The sequence below is a fragment of the Ceratotherium simum genome, chromosome 21, assembly GCF_057802395.1.
Source record: "Ceratotherium simum simum isolate JZ-2026a chromosome 21, ASM5780239v1, whole genome shotgun sequence".
In the NCBI taxonomy this organism is placed as follows: Eukaryota; Metazoa; Chordata; class Mammalia; order Perissodactyla; family Rhinocerotidae; genus Ceratotherium; species Ceratotherium simum.
This window is the reverse complement of record NC_141920.1, coordinates 28,572,442-28,595,049: the sequence shown is the minus strand read 5'-3', so window position 1 is coordinate 28,595,049 and position 22,608 is coordinate 28,572,442. Positions and strand designations below refer to the sequence as shown.

At 41.3% G+C, this 22,608-nt stretch overlaps 1 protein-coding gene across 1 annotated transcript in view; it reads left to right on the top strand.

The window, feature by feature from the left end:
• CSNK2A1 (casein kinase 2 alpha 1) overlaps positions 1-15,012 on the top strand; it is a 55,194-nt gene extending 40,182 nt beyond the window's left edge. Inside the window, exons 5-13 of the mRNA XM_014790148.2 lie at positions 227-277; positions 1,614-1,673; positions 3,495-3,578; positions 6,901-7,011; positions 8,505-8,606; positions 9,771-9,871; positions 10,515-10,663; positions 11,680-11,766; positions 13,647-15,012. Coding sequence (XP_014645634.2) covers positions 227-277; positions 1,614-1,673; positions 3,495-3,578; positions 6,901-7,011; positions 8,505-8,606; positions 9,771-9,871; positions 10,515-10,663; positions 11,680-11,766; positions 13,647-13,762 — 861 coding nt within the window. The 3' untranslated portion in view covers positions 13,763-15,012. The remainder of the gene's footprint in view (positions 1-226; positions 278-1,613; positions 1,674-3,494; positions 3,579-6,900; positions 7,012-8,504; positions 8,607-9,770; positions 9,872-10,514; positions 10,664-11,679; positions 11,767-13,646) is intronic.
• The last annotated feature ends 7,596 nt before the right edge of the window (positions 15,013-22,608 follow it).

The window sequence follows — 22,608 nt, the reverse complement described above, 5'->3', positions numbered from 1 at the left end:
GCCTAGAGCCTGGTGAGACTTCAGCTCCATGTCTTCTGTTTGAAATCTATCCCAGAAATGACCTAAGTTTGGTGTGTGATCAGAGTGGGGAGGGCTTGTAGCAATAGAGGGTTTCCTACAACTGAGGCGAGGACTGCAGAGTTCACCACGTAGCATCCACAAACATTGTGCCCACGAAAGCTACCAGGGCTGTTGCTAATGTGTATTTTCTTTTTCTTTCCCCTAGTCACGAACCCCCGCCTTGGTTTTTGAACATGTAAACAACACAGACTTCAAGGTATAATATATAACCAAACATTTCAAGCTGTTGGGTTTTTTAGACCACACAGAAAGCCTTTTAGGGATGTTACTGTTAGAAGAGCTTCCTTCTAACTTGCTTAAAAAGAGGTTTTCATCCTTACAGTACTAAGTTTTACCATAGAAAAACTCCTGTACAAGCAGTGCCCACTTTCCACATGTTGGTATTTTGCTCTTTTATTTGTTTAGTACTCTTTTTAATGACCAATAACGTTTACTTCTCACCACCTCTACCATTTGTTTGATGATTTCTGCTGATGTCACACCTAATGAAGGCAATAGCACATGTTGGGTCGGGATCTGACCTTAGAGCATTTCTCTTTAAAACGGCAGTGTTAAGGAAGGAATGTTACTATGTATCTAAAAGCAAGAACTACTTATACTCTAGGATTCCTCAGAAACTCTGGGCTCTAGATCTTAAAAAGGGATGGGTGGGGAGAGGTGGTGTAAATTCTGCTATAACACAAACCTCTACAGCAGATATCTCTGACTTCCTGCCTATCCAGTGGCCTACTTATTTCAAACATTTCTCAATTCCAGTACAGCAGAAGACTGTGGGCACTCTTGGGTTCTAAGTTGTAAAGGGATTTGACTTGCCTTTACATCAGTCCAATATGAAGAATGTTAGGTATCAATAAATGTAGGTGAATTCTTTGCTGAGAGGAGGAAAACAAGAAAGAACTGTTTTAGTATCAGAATGATAACTTTAAGGAAAACTTTGTCAGCGGACGTCACTAACCATTTAAAGATGTGTACATGTAAAACAAAAGTCTACAACTCTTTGGAAACTAGAAAGGATACATAACAGTTGTTCAGAGTTTACTTTCAAATTGGGACAGGAATAATTCTTTTAAATTGGCTCAACAGATTTGGCAGCAAGCCATTTGCATACCCACTGGTGATCTGCGGTGCTTATAACTATGTAAGCCAAAGATGGGTTAGTTCCCTACTAAGGAGGCTGTGTATTTGCCAGAATACCTTTTATGAGATGGTCTGGAGATAAATGAAAAGCAAACCAAATTGCAAATGTATATCAGTGCATGTTGCATATATAAATTGGTATGTTCCCAACAGTGGATTATAGCTTCAGCAATATCATTTGAAGTAATTCTTCACATTGACATATATAATATGTTAAAGATCCAAAGTATCTCTTTAAAGTGAATGTTATATTGGAGAAGTAGAGACTGATAAACAGACAGATCTTGGAACAATGGCAAATCAGCCAAGTCTTGGTTTGAATTACTGCAAATGAGAATGAGAAATTGCCTATCAGCATTATTTCATGACTCAAATGTTGCATTTGTCTTTAACAGCAATTGTACCAGACGTTAACAGACTATGATATTCGATTTTACATGTATGAGATTCTGAAGGTAAGGGAATATTGGATACTAAATATCTTTAGATTGATCTTCCCTTTGTTAAATAGTCCAATTGACTGTAGAAAAGCCAGTGAATTAACTTCACAAAGTATGTTGAAAGAAGTGGCCTCTTCATGTAAGTTTTTAATAAGTTAATAGCATCAGAACCCTTATACTAATGTAAAGGTTATGGAATAGGATCTAGTAGGAATATAATTTAGAATGCTTTGGGGGCCGGCCCTGTGGCTTAGCGGTTAAGTGCGCACGCTCCGCTACTGGCGGCCCGGGTTCGGATCCTGGGCGCACACCGACACACTGCTTGTCCGGCCATGCTGAGGTGGCGTCCCACATACAGCAACTAGAAGGATGTGCAGCTATGACATACAACTATCTACTGGGGCTTTGGGGAGAAAAAGGGGGAAAAAAAGGAGGAAGATTGGCAATAGATGTTAGCTCAGGGCCGGTCTTCCGCAGCAGAAAGAGGAGGATTGGCATGGATGTTAGCTCAGGGCTGATCTTCCTCACAAAAAAAAAAAAAAGAATGCTTTGGAAAGGGTATTTAGAAGAGAGCTGGGACTCCTTAACAAATACTTCTAATCTCCATCTTGCTCCTACAAAAGTTACAATTAAGTTGTCAACATTTGTAAAAGTAACTCCTGATGTGCTGGCTTCTGGTGTACTTTATTCACTTAAAATTCAACAAATAAAACAGTAAACTTGAACTCAGCCCTCAAAGGGTAATTGTCCGAAGGATTATGCTTAGAAATTGCTGATTTAGTGTAGACTTTGATTTCTAAAGTGGAATCACCAAATATCTTGCTCCTCGTAGTCACAAGATCAGCTTTATAGATGAGAAAATTGCTATGAGTTGGCTAAAGTTTCTTACTATGAGGCGTGACATAACACCTGCATTTGAACCTTAGAAGTACACTAAAGAGACTATGCCAGCATAGATATTTGATCTTTCCATTGGCTCATGCAGTCTTGTGGCAAGCAGGGCTTCACAGAGTTAAGGACATGCTTGCCTAGCCCTGGAAACCGTAGGAACCCAAGTTGCCCTTCAGGAAGAACAAGAACTTGGCCAATGACATCAGCTGACTTAAAGGCCTGGATTAGCAAAGTCCAAAGGTTATACCACTCAGTTCACCTTAGTTTGAGATTAGACCTAGTTTTCAAATTGGATTTAATGTAATAAGTCAGGAGCTGGCAAACTTCTTTATAGGGCCAAACAGCAAAATTTTAGGCTTTGTGGGCCATAGGGTCTTTCTCACTCTACGCAGCTCTGCTGTTGTAGCAAGAAAGCAGCCACAGACAATATGCAAACAAATAGGCATGGTTGTGTTCCAGTAAGACTTCATTCACAGAAACAGGCAGTAAGCCATATTTGGCCCATGGGTTGTGGGTTGCCAACCTCTGTTGTAGACTCTTAGCTGCTAAAGAATTGTTGTTCTTTGAATTAGAGGTTTGTGATACAGACCAGTTTTTTTCTTTTGAGGGGCCTATGTTTGTGAAAATAATCCAGGCTTTGGGTAAGAGGGAGAAATTGAAAGTGATGCAATTGGTATACACTTTGGGTCTTTTTGAACGGAAAGGATGTTGAAACAGCTGTGCAAGAACAGAAGTTGAAGGTCACAGACCTGAGTTTGCTTGGCTGTGGGATCCTGAACAAGTCTCTGAAGAATAACTGTGGGAGTGATTGTCCTAACCCTGACTCCCAGAGGTGTTGTGAGGCTAGAAGGAAAACTATGGAGGAAAAAGTAAAGAACTTTAAAACTTTTAAAGTCACTCTTATGTAAGCTAACTCTTTTCATTTCTTACCTGTTCCTCCCACAGGCCCTGGATTATTGTCACAGCATGGGAATTATGCACAGAGATGTGAAGCCCCATAATGTCATGATTGATCATGAGCACAGAAAGGTAAAGTGATAGACTGATAAGTCTTAATCAACATGATAGAGTCAACAGCCCATCTTCAACACTTTATCCCTAGGATCTGTCACCGTGCCTGGTACCTAAGAGGTACTTGATAAATATTTGGTGAATGAATTATTTAACAAATCAGAGTGTTTAAACCATTATTCATTCGTATTCCTAAGAATACTGTCAAGAAGGAAACAGATTAGTGTAGTGGGCAAAACATTAGTTTTGGGCAGGGAACCTGGCTTCTGGTCTTATGTATTGAATAACTAGTTTCTGGGAAACTCTTTTCTTCTCATTTACCTCCTTTTTCTTACCTGTACAACAGATATAATAATATTTGTCCTGCATGCCACTAGGTTATTGTGAGAATTAAGTGTGCACGATTGTGAAATGGATGAAATATTCAGAAAATGGTGCTTCTAATTAGCAAGTGTCATGAGGCCCCTGAGCTCTGCAAGTGCTTTTAGTGAGAACTGCACTGGCCACATGCTTTATCACAGTTTTCTAAGGGGACTAAGCCTACCTTTTGTAGGCAGTGATGGCTCTCCGTTGTAGGCTTTGGGGATATAGGTGATTTGTTTATTCAACTAATGTTTTTTAGACACACACTCTAATAGGAATTATAAGAATTCTATGTAGGAGGCTGGGGATATATGCATGAGACAAACAGACAGAAAATTCTTGTCCATAACGAGCTTGCATTTGGGGGAGGCTGGTAGGACAGAAAGTTAAAAGTGTTGTGGAAGAAAAATAAATCAGGAATAGGGAATGGTGGAAGAAGGTGTTGCAGTTTTAAACAAGGTGGTAAAGGGAGTGTTTCATTGAAAAGGTGACATTTTAGAGAATACTTGAAGGGAGCCAGCCGTGCAATCTTGAGAAGAAGTGTATCCCAGATAGAGGAGGTCACAGATGCAAAGGCTCTGAGACAAGGATGTGCCTGCATGTTGGAACAGCAGCAAGGGTAGAGCTGGGGTGGAAGGAAGGGGAGTAGTGTATGGATGAAGTCAAAGAGATAGAGAACCGGATCATGTAAAACTTAAAGATCATTGTCAGGCCTTTTCTCTGAAGATGCAGAGCTTTTGCAGGGTATGAGCAGAGGGTTGGCATGTTCTCCCTCGCTTTTTTAAAAGTTCACTACACATCTACCAGAACAGCTAAAATAAAAAATAGTGACAATACCAAATGCTGGCAAGGATGCAGAGAAACTCGGTCTCTCATACATTGCTGGTGGGAATGTAAAGTAGTGCAGCCATTTTGGAAAATGCCAAACTATTGTTTTATAGTTTGTCAGTTTCTTAAGAAACTAAACATATGCTTATCGAATGATCCAGCAGGAGCATTTATCCCAGGGAAACAAAAACTTAGGTCCACACAAAAACCTATACACAAGTGCAGTTTTATTTATAATAGTTCAAAATTGGAAAAAACCTAAGTGTCCTTCAATAGGTGAATGGGTACTCAAACTGCTGTATATTACTGAAGTATTATTATTACTGAAAGGAAAAAGGAAAGAACTATTGATAATGCAACAACTTGGATGGATCTTATGCTGATTGGAAAAAAGCAATCTCAAAAAGTTACAGGTGATTCATTTATGTAACATTCTCAAAATAACAAAATTATAGAGTTAACGAACAGAGAAGTTGCCAGGGGTTAGAAAGTGAGGGGAAGGGATAGCACAAGAGACATTTGTGGTGATGGGAATAGCTCTGTATCTTGTGGCAGAAATTATATGAATCTACACATGTAAAATTGCCTAGAACCACACACACATGCATTAGAACTGGTGAAAAATGAGGTCTGTCTGTGAATTGTGCCAATGTCGGTTTCCTGGTTTTGATCTTGTACTGTAGTTATGTAGGATATTACCATTGGGGGAAACTCGGTGAAGGGTACACAGAATATCTTCAACTTCCTGTGAGTTTATAATCATTTTTAAATAAAAAGCTTTTTTAAAAGGATTGTTCTGGTTGCAGTGTATAGAATGGAGTAGAGGGCAAGAGTGAAAGCAAGGAGACGAGTTAGGAGAAGGGGCTAGTGCAGTAAATCAGACAAGAGAGGGTGGTGACGTGGCCCAGGGCACTGGTAGTGGAGGTGATGGTAATGGTCGGAAGATGGTAGGGCCAACAGTATTTTTTGACAGATGAGATGTGGGTTGTAAAGGAAACAAAAGTCTAGGGTGAAAAATTTGGGGCCTCAATGACAGGATGAATGGAATTACCTTTAACTGAGAGGGGGAAGGCTGTTAGGGAAGCAGAGGTTTAGTTTTGAGGTGTCTGTTAGGTGATCACAGAGAGACGGCTGGCAGGAGGCATGGGCTAGAAAGTAGAGGTGGGAAAGGCCAAGATGCTGTGTATGAAGCCACAAGACCAGAAACGGTCGTCTGGGAATACTTGTTGATTTAAAAAGGAAGCTCAGGAACAGCTCTGGAGCACAAATGTTGAGAGAGAGTGTAAAAAAATTATACTTTCTTTCATATCTTTTGTTATATTTCATTTTGTTTCCTAAAACAAGAAAGACACTGTCCCTAGTTAAGAATGAGCTTACAGAGACAGTGCCAGAGCAGTCAGGCATTGCCCAGGCCCTACTGCTCACACTTCAAATTGTGATCATGATTTGCACAGTGGGCAAATGCGGTTCCCTCTTGTCCTTGCTGGTACTTTTTCCACTTGCAGGATACATTTTGGTAAGAGCTATTTTGTGTGGCTTTTCTCTTACTTCATTTGCTCAGCAGGTATTTTTTATTTTTCTCCTGTGTACTGGGAATTATGTTGAATTCTAAAAATTGCAAAAGTGAATAAAACAGTTTACCCTCAAGGAGCTTACGAGTCCATATTGAAAAAGAAAGGTAGAAAACAAACATACAACGAAGAGTTATAGGTTCTGTTAAAGAAATATATGTGAGGTTTGGGGGGCTAAAGGCAATGGTTGATTCTACTTGGATAATTAGAAAAGACATCATTGATGGGGCTAACTTAAATATCTCGGAAGACACAGAGACGTTCATCAATAGTCTAGGTTGGATAGTAGAGACATTCTAGTCAGATGAGCGGTTTAAGAAATTCGCAGAAGCGCAAAATGAGATTGTGTCTTTCAGGAAACATTAACTCTCACTGGAGACAGGAGCTAGATCATAGACAACCCTGTATGTCAAGCTAAGAAGTTTGATTTTCACCCTAAATGCAGTAGGTGGTCACTGAAGGGGTTTTAATAGAGAATGATATGGCTGGTTTTTTTTTTTTAAAGAGTACTCTAATGGCATGTGGGGGAGCTTGAAAGATAAAATTGCTCGTGATTTATTCTTTTTTTTTTCTTTCAGCTACGGCTAATAGACTGGGGTTTGGCTGAGTTTTACCATCCTGGCCAAGAATATAATGTCCGAGTTGCTTCCCGATACTTCAAAGGTCCTGAGCTGCTTGTAGACTATCAGGTGAGAAGAGAGGGCAGATAAAATTTCGGTCCTCTGTTTGTTTTGCACATAATTTGAGTAAAATGTCATTTCGTGCTTTTGAGTAGGCCATTTTTGCACGTCCATGGCTGTCCCTTTTATATGAATGTAAAATATAAATTACCTCAGTTTGTCTACCATAACTTAGGTTATTTTTATTGTCATAATGTCAGTGGAATATGAATAGATCTGCATTTGATCCTAACTGAAGAGAAAGAACACCAAAGATACTTTTTGTAATCAGAAATTCCAGAACTAGTTTGAGAATTGTAAGCTAGGTTTGGCCAACCTTAAGAGTAAACTAAAGAGAGTTCTCAGGATTTTCCGAGATTGTATTTTAGATGTAAAGACCTTCCCCCTAACAAAAGAGAAAAAAGCCCTTTTTCTCCTCACAGAAACAAAACCCTTGTGAGTACTTTCATGCCCAGTCCTCCCAGGTGTTATTATTGGATATACCTTAAAAAGGCCAAACTCTTGGGGCCTGCCCGGAGGCATAGCGGTTAAGTGCACGCGCTCCGCTTCCGAGGCCCAGAGTTCACGGGTTCGGATCCCGGGCGTGCACTGGTGCTCTGCTTGTCGAGCCATGCTGTGGCGGTGTCTCATATAAAGTAGAGGAAGATGGGCACAGATGTTAGCCCAGGGCCAGTCTTCCTCAGCAAATAAAAAGAGGAGGATTGGCATCAGTTGTTAGCTCAGGGCTAAGCTTCCTCACAAAAAAAAAAAAGTCAGGGGCCGGGCCCATGGCGTAGCAGTTAAGTGGGAGCGCTCCGCTGCTGGCGGCCCGGGTTCGGATCTTGGGCCGGCACCGGCACACCGCTTGTCAGGCCATGCTGTGGCGGCGTCCCGGCGTCCCAGCGTCCCACGTAAAGTGGAGGAGGATGGGCACGGATGTTGGCTCGGGGCCAGTCTTCTTCAGCAGAAGGAGGAGGATTGGCATGGATGTTAGCTCAGGGCTAATCTTCCTCACACAAAAAAAATAAAGGGCACTTTTAAAAAAAAGTCAAACTCTGTCCTAGAAAATTCTTCTGGGATCTTGCGGGGTATAACACTGCTCAAAAAACGTTTTATGCATAAAAACATTTGTTTACAACATTATTTATAATGGTGAAAAACAAAACACTGTTCTATTATAGGGGAAAATAAAGATTAAATTCTGAAATATTTATGCAATAAAATAATGCTACATATTAAAAAGTTTCCATAACCCAATAATTCGGGATGTTCTTACATAAGTGAAAGAAGTAATTCAAAATGGTGTGTATGGGTTGTTTTAAAACTGGGGGGAAAATGCATAGAAGAAAAGACAGAAAAGAAGTACATGAAGATGTTGTTGGTATTTGGACGTGGAGTCAATGGAGTGATTTTATCTTTTTTTTTTTCTTCAATAATAAAGAGCAATTTTTTATTTTGAAATGACAAGAATAGAATATCTTGTCATTTCATGTATGCTAACAATGGTGTTTTCTTTAATGTAGATGTACGATTATAGTTTGGATATGTGGAGCTTGGGTTGTATGCTGGCAAGTATGATCTTCCGGAAGGAGCCATTTTTCCATGGACATGACAATTATGATCAGGTGATATATGTTGTTCCCATTAGGGAACTTACTGGTCTAATCTAGTGATGGCCAGATTCTGCCTAACCATTAGAAACTCCAATGGATCTTGCTAAAATACAGGTGCCCAGCCCCCAACTGAGACCTATTTATTCAGAATCTCTGAGAGTGGGGCCCTAGAATAATTCGCAATTCATGGCTTGTTCAGACAACCTGACATTGATCCTCAGATTGGTATTTTGGGAGCTACCAGTTTAGCCTTTTGAAATCAGTTTTTCCTTTAGTCTTTTTAATTTTCATTGCTTGTTTTATTGTGAAATATACCTGTAAAATGTTTTATAAAACATATATAAAATTCAAAGAATAATAGTTCAGGAAATAGGACATTACCTTAGAATCTCCTAATGTGAGCTTTCATTAGAGTTGGGAATGTTTTCTCCAACATGTTGATTTATATGGGGTATTTCTATGATCCATTTGTCTCTTTATACGGATTAAAGTTGATGTATGTCAGTAGAAATATAGATGGTGTTTTTTAATACTAACTCCACTTCCCCTTGAAGATCAAGGGGCCAATTCATTCAAGACAACCTGGAATGATTCTAGGGCCTTGTGGAAGGTACTGTTGCCTTGTTTGAGCACACATGGCCATTTTTAATATGAGTCGAAGAATAGCACCTGAATTCAGTTAACATCAGCAACTCTGTATCAGGCGCCATGCGGGATTGACGAATATAGAAAAAAAAAAGTCTTTCCTCTCCAATAGTTTATAGTCTATCTAGTACAAGAACCAAGCATATAAGGAAAGAACTCAAAGTCATAAATGTCAGAGTAGGAGAGTAGATAAGGTACAAAAGGCAGTTGTGGTGGGAGTGAGTGGTCTGAGTGTACCAGGGGAGCTTTCCAAAAGATGTGACAGGGCAGGGGGCGGGGAATAAGACTTCCCCAGGGAGACATTTCAAGGGGAAGGAACCAGGTTAGAAAGTGGTTGCTTTTGCTTTTTTGACACCTTCACATTGGGTAGTAATTTAGGGAATTTTATGTGGAAATCCACCCCTGCTCTGCACAGAAATCTGAATTAAATTGAAGTGTAACATTCATACCTATAGCCATCATGATCGCTTCCTGTTAATTCAGTCCTGTAATGTGCTTGTGGTGTGGGTTTTTGTCTTTTTTCAATCCTAGTTGGTGAGGATAGCCAAGGTTCTGGGGACAGAAGATTTATATGACTATATTGACAAGTACAACATTGAATTAGATCCACGTTTCAATGATATCTTAGGCAGGTAAGTCATAAAGCAGAATCTATGCATCTGTGCCTTAAGCACTTTGGGTGTAAGCTGACACTTTGGATCCTCAAAATAATTGAATTCTCTTTGCCAACACTGCTGAGGTGTCAGTGGTCCAGTGCTACAGGATGCTGCATGGGCAGGCCTGTGATAAAAGCATTAGATTGAATGGCTGTTTTTCCAGATTCACTTACAGGAATCTGAGTGTGGAGATTATAGTCAGAGGATTCTAAATCATTCACCGCTTAACAGGAGGTGGACATTCCTGATGCAAAGGCTATTGCTGGCCAAGTGGTGGAGATGCCAGGAATGTATGTGGGCATAGGAGAAAGGCTCGGTTGGCCCAGCCGCCTGACACACTTTGCTGCGCAGGAGCATTCAGTCCCGTAAAGTAACCTGAGTTATGTTTCATAAAATTGTGAGGACCCGGGTTTCTCTTTTCTACAACACTGCTGTTTCCAGTCTCTCCAATTAGCTTTGTTGTCTCCCCAGCAGCAGAGTGGTATAAGACCACTCTCTTGAGTTTTGATCTCTCTTTGCTGTTGGCTGGGTTCCTAGCCACTAAGGAAATATGTAGGAGTGAAATGTTGGGCTTCTCTGCCCCTCGGTTCATTTCTTGTTCCCCCTTGTGGCTCTGCAGACACTCCCGTAAGCGATGGGAACGCTTTGTCCACAGTGAAAACCAGCACCTTGTCAGCCCTGAGGCCTTGGATTTCCTGGACAAGCTGCTACGATATGACCACCAATCACGGCTCACCGCAAGAGAGGCCATGGAGCACCCCTATTTCTGTGAGTCCAACTGTCTAGTCCACAGAGCCTGTGTGGACCCACCTAGCAGACTGTACAAGGCAGGGAGACTATGTGCTTTGAAGAAAGCTCTGGGCCCAGAGGCCTACAGAACGGAGTTGAAATCCCAGGTCCCCTTCATTCACAGTGAGCCTCAGCTTCTTCAAATGGGGTCAGTGATGGCAACTCGCTTGTGGAGTTGTTGGGAGGATTTTTGTCTTAACAGAGTGCCTGACACATGATCACTCCTGAATAAACTGCTTTTCTTACTGTGTGGGTGACACTTCTCTGTGGCTAGTCTGGAGTGGTTGGATTAGAACAAACAGCCTTATATCTGTCCTGTCTCTGGTGATCATTCATTGGAGAGAGCCAGGGAGGCTTGAAAATCTTACTGTATGAACACCTTGACCTAGGTTTGTGAGTATAGCAAACTGTGCTGTCCTGGGTGAAAATGCCACTTAGACCCAGCCCATCCTCCCTGTGATGTCGTCTTCAACATTGGATTGTTCCTTGGGGAGTGGTGGGATGGTTTTATAGTGAATCGATTACAGAACAGACCACTTGAGATGGAGAGTGAAGCCTGTGGTCATAGCACTAACTTACATATAGCTATAGCTTTGGCCTGTTTGGCACCGTGCTTGACCAGCTGAGCTGTGGACTGCAATAAAACCAGTTCACTCTGATAATATATTACCGTCTAGGCCAGGTTAGATTGTATTGTCTCATTAAACCCTGATGGGATCAGTTTTGTTTTAAATTAGCTCTACTATGGATAATTGCCTCATCTTCCTACCATTTAGTTTAAGAGTTGGCCTTTACCACAGTTCGACAGGAAAGGTAATTCTGTTTAATATTACTTGTCCAATTCTTGGTGAAGGCAGTTGCCACCTTAAGTTCTTCTGGGAATATTATGGACTATAAATAAAATGCAAAGAGTGAGAATGACTGCTTTAAGGCTCTAGACCATTAGTTTAATCCTTCAAGTATAACAGAACCTAACCTTTTTGTCTCTTTTCTAGACTCTGTTGTGAAGGACCAGGCTCGAATGGGCTCATCTAGCATGCCAGGGGGCAGTACGCCTGTCAGCAGCGCCAATATGATGTCAGGTCAGTTCATGTGTAAATTTCCTTTAAGGAGTGGAGGTGGGGGTAGAAGTCAGTTATTATTGTTAGTTTTGCTGCTGCTTTGTGGGGATTTCTTGTGGACCTCCTCTTCTCTGTAATGATTGCCTTACTAACATATTGGCCTGTGTGGCTCTCCCCACCAGCTTTCAGGATGCTTTTGACACCTGATATACTTTAGTGACACTGCCTTAAGTAGAGTATCAACAGTTTCTTCTAGGCCAGAATCCTGAAAGTGTTTCTCAGAGGTACTTGAAAGTCCCAACAAGCCATGAAGAGTGAAGAGAGATCCTTTCATCTCACAGATTAGAGTGACAGTAGTTACATGGTCCTCAGAAACAAAATTAAGAAATTGGGAGGAGTAGAGGTGGGGTTTGTACATTGGTATATATGTGTATAAGAATGATTCTCCGATTTTTTCCAGAGCAACTACAGGGTGCCTAGTAACTTGTAAAAGGTTATGTGAAATTATTGTTCAGTCATCGTGATTTAGAGCGAGTTTTTGTACAGAGTACACAATTATTAAAAAGAAACCATAGGTACATTTCCTAAGACTTATATATGTAGGGAGCATCCACATGGGTGCACTGCTGTTAGTGAGGGCATTTACTCAGACACCCTCAAAGAACTGCTGTTGTCCCAGTTCTTTTTTAAAGAACTAGCTGCTTTCTAGAATTTATCCTCTTAAGTATCTTGCCTATGTGCAAAATAATATGTATCCAAGGCTACTTATTGTAGCCTTATTTGTAATAGCAAAACATTGAAAACAGCTCTCAGTAGGGAACTGGTTAAATGAATTATGAATTATTCCCATTATAGGAATGCTGTATGGCCAGAGAAAAGAATGAGTGTTTCATGTTCTTTTACAGTTCCAACTCCACAATAATAATGTGAAATGAAAGAAAGCAAGGTGCAGAACTATGTCCAAGACCAGGAGTGGGCAAGAGTATATAATCACATTCTTATATGTGATTCTTATATGCATATTCTTATAAAATTATATTCGTGTCTACACATACAATATTTCTGGAAGGATACACCCCAAAAGTTGGCCAAGTGTTATAAGTTGGCCAAGCAACAGGACAAGGGAGATTTTTCACTGTATACTCTTTTGAACCTTTTATATTTTGAGCCATGTAAACATATTACCTGTTCAAAAAATATATATAACATTTTGAAAATTAAAGAACTGGCTGACAGGGCAATCTAACAAGTAATTCTGGTCATTAGATGGGTGGGAGAAACCAAATGGAAATAAATTCCAAAGCACTATTTTAGCTTAGAGATAAAAATGTTCCTTTTCCCACTGAAAATGACTTAGTAATTTTGAAAGCTGCCAGCTAAGTAGGCGGCGTGGTATAAGAGCACATGAACTTGGGCGCCAGCCCTCTGCTGTTCAGTATGGTAGTGGCTAGCCACATGTGGCTATTTAATTAAAATCGAATAACATTTTAAAATCAGGTCCTTAGTTGCAATAGCCACATTTCAGCCACGTGTGGCTGGTGGCCACCATGTTGGCACAGGTTATGGAGGAGAAAGTCTGGTTGGACGGTGCTGCCCTAGATAGGCCTAGGTTGGAATCTAAGCATAGTTGCCACTTAATAGCTATGTTCCTTTGACAAACTGCTTCAACTCTCCAAGCTTAGATTTCTTTACCTGTCTTCTAAATTTATTAGAACTTACCATTTTAATTTGTGAGGATTTAATCTGAAGTTAGATTTAATTTGTAAAAATATGGCTAAGGAGAGGCCTTCAATAAAAAGAGAATTATTATTGTGTCACCTTTGAGATAGGTGCTGTGAAAACTGGTGACTCAGATTCCCACGATTGGTGTCTCTGGCTCACGGTCAGCTGTTCTCTTTCAGGGATTTCTTCAGTGCCAACCCCTTCACCCCTCGGACCTCTGGCAGGCTCACCAGTGATTGCTGCTGCCAACCCCCTCGGGATGCCTGTCCCAGCTGCCGCTAGCGCTCAACAGTAATGGCCCCTTCTGTCTCCTGATGCCTGAGCAGAGGGGGGGAGTCCGCTCTCCTTGATGCAGCTTGCGCCTGGCGGGGAGGGGTGAAACACTTCAGAAGCACCGGGTCTGAACCGTTGCTTATGGATTTATAGTAGTTCAGTCATAAAAAAAATTATAATAGGCTGATTTTCTTTTTTTTCTTTCTTCTTTTTTTTAACTCAAACTTTTCATAACTCAGGGGACTCCCTGAAAAATTACCTGCAGGTGGAATATTTCATGGACAAATTTTTTTCTCCCCTTCCAAATTTAGTTCCTCATCACTAAAGATAAACCAGCCTCAATCCCAGCTGCTGCGTTTGGGTGGAGATTTCTTCCCATGCTCACCATTGCTCCCCCCCCCATCCCACACTTTGGGGGGTTTGTATCTCATGCTCTTCTCCAGAGATTTCCAAAATGTAGCTTCTCTAAGGGAGGTGGGAAGGAAGGAGGAAGGGAGGACCCAACCTATAAGAGCAGTGTACTGCTAGTCACTTATATCACTTTACTCCTAAGTGCTTCAGTGGGGTTAGCCTGGTGAATCTGGTGGAAATATGTCTTAGTTACATTGAGATGCTGAAAATCTACCCAAAGTGCAGACAGGTCCTGAAAACTTAACGTTCAGTATGAATCATGTCTTATTGACCTAACCCTAAATCCAGCTCACTTAAAACTTTAGTTTCAGTTTAGTTTAAAATTTTAATTCCTTCCCTCCCAGGCTCCTTACCTTGATTCTCTTCCTTTTCATTTCCCAACATGCTCTATAGCTGGTAGGAGGGGGAAGGCAAAGTCTTTTTCAGTTTTCTTTGACTTGGCCATTTTGAATTCAATTAGTTACTGGGCGTAACTTATTGCTTTTTACAAAAGAAAACATACTGTCTATATAGGTTTCATGCTAGCAACTCTTTAAGAGCTAATGGGAGATGTGGCCACACTGAGTTTCCTTTTAAGCTTTCTACCTTCCTTTCCTCCTACCCTCCCCTTCCCTCTCATGCCATCCGGTGAGAAGACCTCCCCCTCAGTCTTGTAAATGTATCTGAGAGGTAGGAGCAGAGCCACTATCTCCAGTAAAACTGAAATGGTAGACCTGTAATTGTGGGAAAACTATAAACTCTCTTTGTTACAGCCCTGCCACCCCTTGCTGTGTGTATATATATAATACTTTGTCCTTCATATGTGAAAGATCCAGTGTTGGAATTCTTTGGTGTAAATAAACGTTTGGTTTTATTTATCAAGGTTAGATTTAAGTTCGCTGTGTAAAGGTCTCGCTGGGTGGGTGTCTCACGTTCACATCTGAGGGGCCTGCAGCTCTGTACCGTGGAGGCTTCCCAAGGCCCCCGTTTTTATACACCCCTCGTTTGACCCCTGGTACCGGGCAGGGCAGAGAGGCCTTCAAAAAGCGCCACAAGCCAAAGCGTCTCTGGGGATTAAGGATCCTTTGCCATAAAACTCATTTTGTGTCTCAGCAGTGCAGGGATTGGGGATGGAAAAAGTCGACAGTTTTTGTGTGTTTGTGTGTGTGTAAAGTGGATTTTCCACTGTAATCCAACCACCTAAGTTTATCAGGTGCTTCACTGAGGAAGCCTAGTTTTTTAAGCACAATAGCAAAACCATCAGCTCTGTATTTTTTCCTGTTATTTCATTACAGTAGCTGCTTGTGGGGACTAGGAAAAATTCTTCCAACATATTTTAAGGCCTAAAGTCTTAGTTCCCCATTCTCCTACCTTTATAGATTCACAAGCCTTTCTCACCTGGGCATCATAGGTAAACATAATTGTTTGAGGAGTTGAATTTAATGAACTTATCTAACTTTGTAACCTATCTTGGCTTTAGTAACTATCAAGGTGGTGGCTTTAGTGAATATAATGGTAAACTCTAGGGGAAGCTAAAGCCTCCTTTTATAGTGCTTCTCAACCATAGGGAAGACATTCTGACTGTGTGGCAGGGTGATTTTCTTCCTTGTGGCCACTTGCAGTGGGTATTTATTGTTCTAGATCCTTTTATGCCCTAGAATGCTGTGAGGGGTACCATGTTGAATTTGTGCAGAAGCTAAAAGCACCAGATGTGCCAGAGATGCAATTTGTGATTACATTTGCACTGGATTGTGATTTGACCAGGACACTTACGATTAATGAATTCTTTTGAGGTGGTGGGGAAGAGGGTTGTAAATCAAGACTGCACATCCCACCCTTGTAGCTCAGAGAACCTAGGTGTAGCTGGAGGCTGATGTGGGGAGCTGCAGACAGCTGGACCTCCCAATATGCATCAGACCTTGCCAGAAACTGAAGGTGAATGCAGAGGACTCTGAAATGCCACCCAAGAGCCTTTTAAAATAAATAGAGAAGTTTTTAGAATGCTACTTAAGGAGTCACTGCAGAAGCATGAAAAAAAAAAAAGACCCAATTGGGGGGGGCAAGGGTTTACAGAGTAACAACTTCTGTGTTGTTGTAAATTACCTCATCTGTATACCTTGTATTGGGACACTTTATTTCTCAGCACTACCTGTGTCTGCATTGATTAGATGGCAGGAAATGGAATGCCAATATAAGACAGTTTATTGGCAATTACTCTGAAAGGTTTTTTAAGTATTTTTTAACTTTGTTTGAAGCGGCCCCCCTTTTTTTAAGTTTGAAGTCAGAAGCGCCCCCGCATCCCCCAATTTATTGGTTGTAATTGTATTGTAATTGGTATAACTAAAACATAACTGTGCTGGGAAGAAGTTGTGCCATGAAGGTCTTTAATTTTTTTTAAATAAAAACATTTAAACAAATGAAATGTCCCTGCAGCCTGAGCAATATGCTTCTCCAACCGACACCGTGTGTGATAGATGGCTTAGTTTTCACGTGCTTTGAATTTAATATTGGGTTAGTGGGATGGATTAAGATTGGTTGAGAAGCACTGAAGTCTGGGAGTTTTTGACATCGAGTTAACAGTGAAGAGAGCATAATGTTGTTGCTAAACAGGATTGGTTTCATTCCTGCCCTTGTGCCACACGTACTTGGCTACTTGGCAAGTTACTTAACTTCTGAATTGGTTTCATCATCTATAAAATGGGGCCAGTGCTTCCTTGGGATTGAATGAGAGTAAATGTCAAGTATCTGGGCACCTGTTATGCCCTTAATAAACCTAATCCCCTGGACCCCTGGTGTGGAGGATTAGTCCTTGGTCTTGACTTTGCAACTAATTCACAGTACAATCTCTGGTCAGGAGAAGACTGGGTGAGGTGTCTTCTGAGTTCCTTTTCAGCTCTGACACTGATTTTAGAAAGTTTGGTGCTTAAATTAAAAGGCCCATGGAGACAGCTTGTTCATTAGTAGGAAAGACCAGTGTTCAATGAATGGCAGTAAGTCCTGTGGAAGGTCAGCCTCGGAGGCAGCTTGCAAAGTCTTGGGGCCTGGAATGAAGGCGTGCTGGTGAACTTATGGGAACGGAACATATTTGGCAGCTTAATTAGAAACTATCCGAAGGGCTGGTAAAAGGTGAAACAGAGTTTACTTGCTTATCAATGCCAAATGAGTAAATTCTGCAAGAGTGTACACTTGAATTACCATTTATTCTTTCTCATTGAACCACAATTTTTAAAAATTGAAATCAGAGGAAATGCTGAGGAAATGCTGCTATCCCGAATTTCTAGTTTCCTTTAAATGTTCACTGCATACTATTGTATGGTATCATATATTATTAATATTAGAAGTTGAGAAGTGTGGTTTAGATAACAGGAACCATTGTGTAATATCTTGTATCTGAAATGCCTAAGTTACATGAACTTTGATTTCTAACATTTATTCCCATTTTATACGTGAGACAGGAAGATTAAATTGTTAGAGTAGGCCTGTTAAGAGTCAGAGGAATACGTTTTGTAAAATTAGATCTTCAGGGTGTGGCTAATTACTGTAGTCCTAAAATAGTAGAGAAAATTGGAGATCAGTTGACAGGTTTGGGGATTTTAATTTCCTTTCAGTCTTTAAATTTCATCTTGCCTCACCTGTTGTCAAGTGTGGCTATAATTAGAACTGACCGTTTGAGCATCTCTTGAAAAATCTAGTTTTGTCACCACTGACTACAGATTCCCACAGCAGATTCTCTTCCGAGGTGAGAGTTGGGTTTAAGTAGTCATTTGATCATCAGTCCTTGCCTACTTCCCTGCTGGTAATTTCCTCCTCTCTTGTGCCTCAGCTTCAGGGACTGTAGCTGGTCGTCGGTGACATGCATACTAGACAGGCTGTCTTCCCAGGGTCTCTCCCTGCTGGAGGAAAAAGTTAACCAAAAGGCTTTGAAGTAAAGTAATCCTGGGTTCCGTCCTCAAAAGTGGGTCTAAAAACCTTGATCCTGGCTGATGCTCCACCCTGTCTAAAGTCACCTCCCCCTGCTTCTGTCACTGCCATCACTACCCCCTTGCCCTTTTCCTCATAACACCTGAACTTTTATTGTGTTATTTTGTTTATTATCTCTCTCCCCAGCTGCATGTAAACTCCCTGATGACCTTGTATGTCTTACTAATCTGTGCATCCTTATAAAAACCTTTTTTTAAAAAGTGGGCCAGTGTCCCTCAGTATTGAAGAGGATTGAATGGAGTAACACAAGGAAAATGCTTAGCACCACACCAGACTCATAATAGTTGTTCAATAAGTGGTAATTACATCCTCCACTTCCGCTCCCACCACTCCCCTCCCCCAATAGGTTAATGGAAGTATTGTTGCATAAAGAGCATCTCAAGATCAGAAGGTTTGTAGCTATAATTATAAGTCACAGGCCAGACTGAATTAACATGACAAGAAAATGTTTATTTAATGAGCCCTTGGTGAAATCCTAAATGACTGAAGGCTAAGCAATGATCTTGACCAATTTGATAGACTTAGATGCTGGAATATCCCTGCTTTCCGCTACATGTGTATAATAATGTGAAATTCGGACTATTCTCCAAATAAAACAGATATGTAGAGAGGGTCACAAGATAATCTGGTTCTGGGGTCAATCTAATGTAGACAAGTACTATGTAGATTTTATAACCCTACTGTGATTCTGTGCTAAATTTAACCACTTCAGAGAAGCAACCTAGTAGAACTGCAAATGTCCTGGTTCTAATCTGAGTTCTGTCTGGCTGTGCAGTTTTGGATCAGTTACTTAACCTCTCTGAATCTTCACAGTGATTTATTTTTTTTTTTTTTTAAAGATTTTATTTATTTATTTTTCCCCCAAAGCCCCAGTACATAGTTGTCTGTCATAGCTGCACATCCTTCTAGTTGCTGTATGTGGGACGCGGCCTCAGCATGGCTGGAGGAGTGGTGCCTCGGTGCGCACCCGGGATCCGAACCCGGGCCGCCAGCAGCGGAGCGCACGCACTTAACCACTAAGCCACGGGGCCGGCCCTTCACAGTGATTTAAATTATTACTGTAAAACATTTTAGACATGTACCAAGTTATAAAGAGACTGTAATACACCCATGAACCACCCAAGTTAAGTCTATATTACCCGCACAGATGAAGTCCCTTTTGCCCTTCCCTGATCATATTTTCTTCTCTTCCTCCCTGTCCCAGAGGTCCTAATATTTTCTTCATCTGTAAAATTGGGGGGTAAGTATCTATTTCTTAGGGTGGTGGTTCAGATTGGATGATAAATGATGGAAAGTGCCCAGCACACTGTCTGGCATATAGTATCATTGAACTAAATGCTAGTTTCCACCCTGTATTGTTAAGATGTACAGATTATGTGCAGGAAAAAAATGCCATATCTATAGGGATGCCATCAATTTGTCCATTTATTCCTACAGTTTTACAGTAGATGGCAGTAAAGTTTTGTTCTAGAAGAAAAAAAAATCCATGCATTAAATACAACAGATTTTCAACAAATACAAGTCAATTTGCGTGAAGGCCAGCATTGCCCTGTTCCCACCCCCTCTCACTCTTCCCATCTAAGATTCTATCATGCTCTCCTCTGAATTTTTAATTTCTCCACTGAAAGCCAAATATTTTTGCCTTGTAGCAAATTACAAACTGGAATTGCCACCCTGTGGCTTAATCACCAGGGATTCTTAGTGGCCTCAAAGTAAGCAGCTCTTCCCCAGGTACCTCCAGATGGGAGTTTATAGGATTGCCAGTCCATTTCTTGGAGAAGTTCCTGAGGGGATGGGGTATTTCTGACACAGCTTCATTCTTGCATCACCTGCTTTGACAGAGTCTTTCTGGCTCCTCTAATGAGAAGAAGGAAAAGCAGCAGCAGCTGGTAAGTGGTTTCCTTATCCCACCCTGGGAGTCAGTCTCGCCTATGGATAAACACTTGTAGACTTATCTAGAAAGGGAGCACCTTGTTTCTGTGTTGAACAGTTCCAGGAACTCCACGGTGAAGGTGCTGTGAAGAAGCCTGACCGCCCGCAGCTCTCCGCACCCTGATGTTTACCTCGTGCTGTTCCCCGCTCCCCCTCTCAGCTCCATGCCCTCAGCCCGGGCTTCCTCACGCACTCGCCTTCTTGACTGGTCTTTCCAGAGGTCACTTATTGATGTAAGACGCCCTTCAGCAAATATTTGTTGTTGTCCCTAAGCCTGCCCTGTACTAAACACTGGGGACTGAGAGAGATGAGACTCAAGCCCATGGGAAATGTATTATTGTCGAATAGAAAAGCGGGAAACAAAATTGTGCATATGGGATAGTTTCAACTATAAAAACAAAAAGTTCCCCAGAAAAAAATCAGATTGCCAGTCAACATGGTAGACTGCCTAACTCAGGTGGGTACCACCTCCTGCTCCGAATATGTGAGGATGCTGATTTTAACATAATTTACTTTCAAATAAATAGCCAATTTCAAAGAAAAATGGAAATTCCCAGGTGGCAGAAAAGAAGACAGAATTCATCCTGAAGGTAAGTAGGTATAGAAGTTGCAGAGGCCCCCACAACACCAGGCTTGGATATGATGGGCCTCAGATGCTAGGGGATAGAGTTTGAATGCCCCATGGGAGATAGGAGACAGCCTCAGGGCATTTCAAACTGAAAACTGAAACAATCCCCTGGCACTTGAAAAGGCTGCCTCCAAGAAAAAAGATTGGAAGAAAACAAAATATTAACTGTAGTTGCCTCTGGGAGCTGAGATTAAGATAGATGTCACAGAAAAACTCATAAGAAGAAAGGAGTCCTGAACTCTTGGGGAAGGGAGAATGATCAGGGAAGGCTTCCCAGAGGAGGGGCTGCCAGAGCGGGGAGAGGCCAGCCTTAGCAAATTTGAGCTGCCAGGGCCCACATCTGGGAACAGAACCCATGTCTCCTGGCTGTTCTTCAGTGCTTCCTGGCCTGCCTTTGCAAAGCTGTGCTGCCAGGAGTCCCTGTCCAGGTTTCTAGCCGGTCATTATAGATGAACTTTTTCTTTCTCTCACTTTTGGTCTCTCTGGTACTTTCAACAAAAACATCCTCACACAGCTCTCTAAATCACCTTGAGTTCAACTGATACTGGGTTCAGCCAAGCGATTCTTCTGGTCGAGGATTGGCTGGGCTGGGTTCCTATGTTGACTGGACTTGGGTTTGCTCTGTGTGGTTCCTTCTGGGTCCCATGCTAAAGTTGCAGCAGCTACCCAAGGCATGCTTTTCTCATGGTGGAGGAGAAGAAGCCAAATGAAATCACACATGCACTTTTCAAGCTTCTGCTTGTCACATGCGCTATCATCCTGTTGGCCAAGGCAAGTCACATAGCCAAGCCCAACATCAATGGGGCAGGGAGTATGCACCCTCCTGTGTTGAGAGGGCTATGCAAATTTATGTGGCACAGTGTGTGTGTATAATCTTATTACAGTGGAGTGAAGAATTGAAACCAATAATGCAATCAACCATACTATCTGAGTAGGAATGGAAGACCCGATATATAATATCTGTATATATATGTGTGTGAAAAAGATTACACCAACTGTTAACTGGTTATCACTGAGGGGTGGCAATTACGGGTAATTTAGTTCTTTTTTATTAACATATATAGGTTATACATGAGTTGCATATATTTACATTTATCAGAATAAATTCTTGTTTTCAAGCAACAGAAGTCAAGAATTCAGGCTTTGAGCCTCCATGACCAGAAACAACATAAAAAAATCCCACTGCACACAAGAAGTTTCTGAGAACTAGCAGTATTCTATTTATCTGGGTAGTGCTTATATGTGTGTTTGCTTTAGAATTTGCTAAACTGTACATTAATGTTTGGAGCACTCCTCAGTATGTTTGTTAGAGTTCAAATGTTTGAAAGTTTAAAACATAAAAGGAGGGCGGGCCCCGTGGCTTAGCGGTTAAATGCGCACGCTCCGCTGCTGGCGGCCTGGGTTCGGATCCTGGGCGCACACCGACGCACCGTTTCTCGGGCCATGCTGAGGCAGCGTCCCACATATAGCAACTAGAAGGATGTGCAACTATGACATACAACTATCTACTGGGGCTTTGGGGAAAAAAAAGGAGGAGGATTGGCAATAGATGTTAGCTCAGAGCCGGTCTTCCTCAGCAAAAAGAGGATTAGCATGGGTGTTAGCTCAGGGCTGATCTTCCTCACAAACAAAAGGAAAACTGAGCAAATTAAAACAAACCAAAAAAGTAATTATTAACTCTAGAGGGAAGAGAAGTTGTGAAAAGAAGGAAAATTAAATATACTGCTGGCTCAGTTGTGAATAGTATTTACATAGTCATAATGGAAACACTGAATATTGATCTAACCAAGATTATGGTATAATTGTAGTGAAAAGATGAGTGATGGGAAGTGTAGACAGGTGTGGTAGTGTTGGTAACAAGGATAAGCAGTTTAAGAGCACTAAACCCTCATATTTTATAAAGGGAAATATTGCCTAAGATTGAAAAATCAACAGTT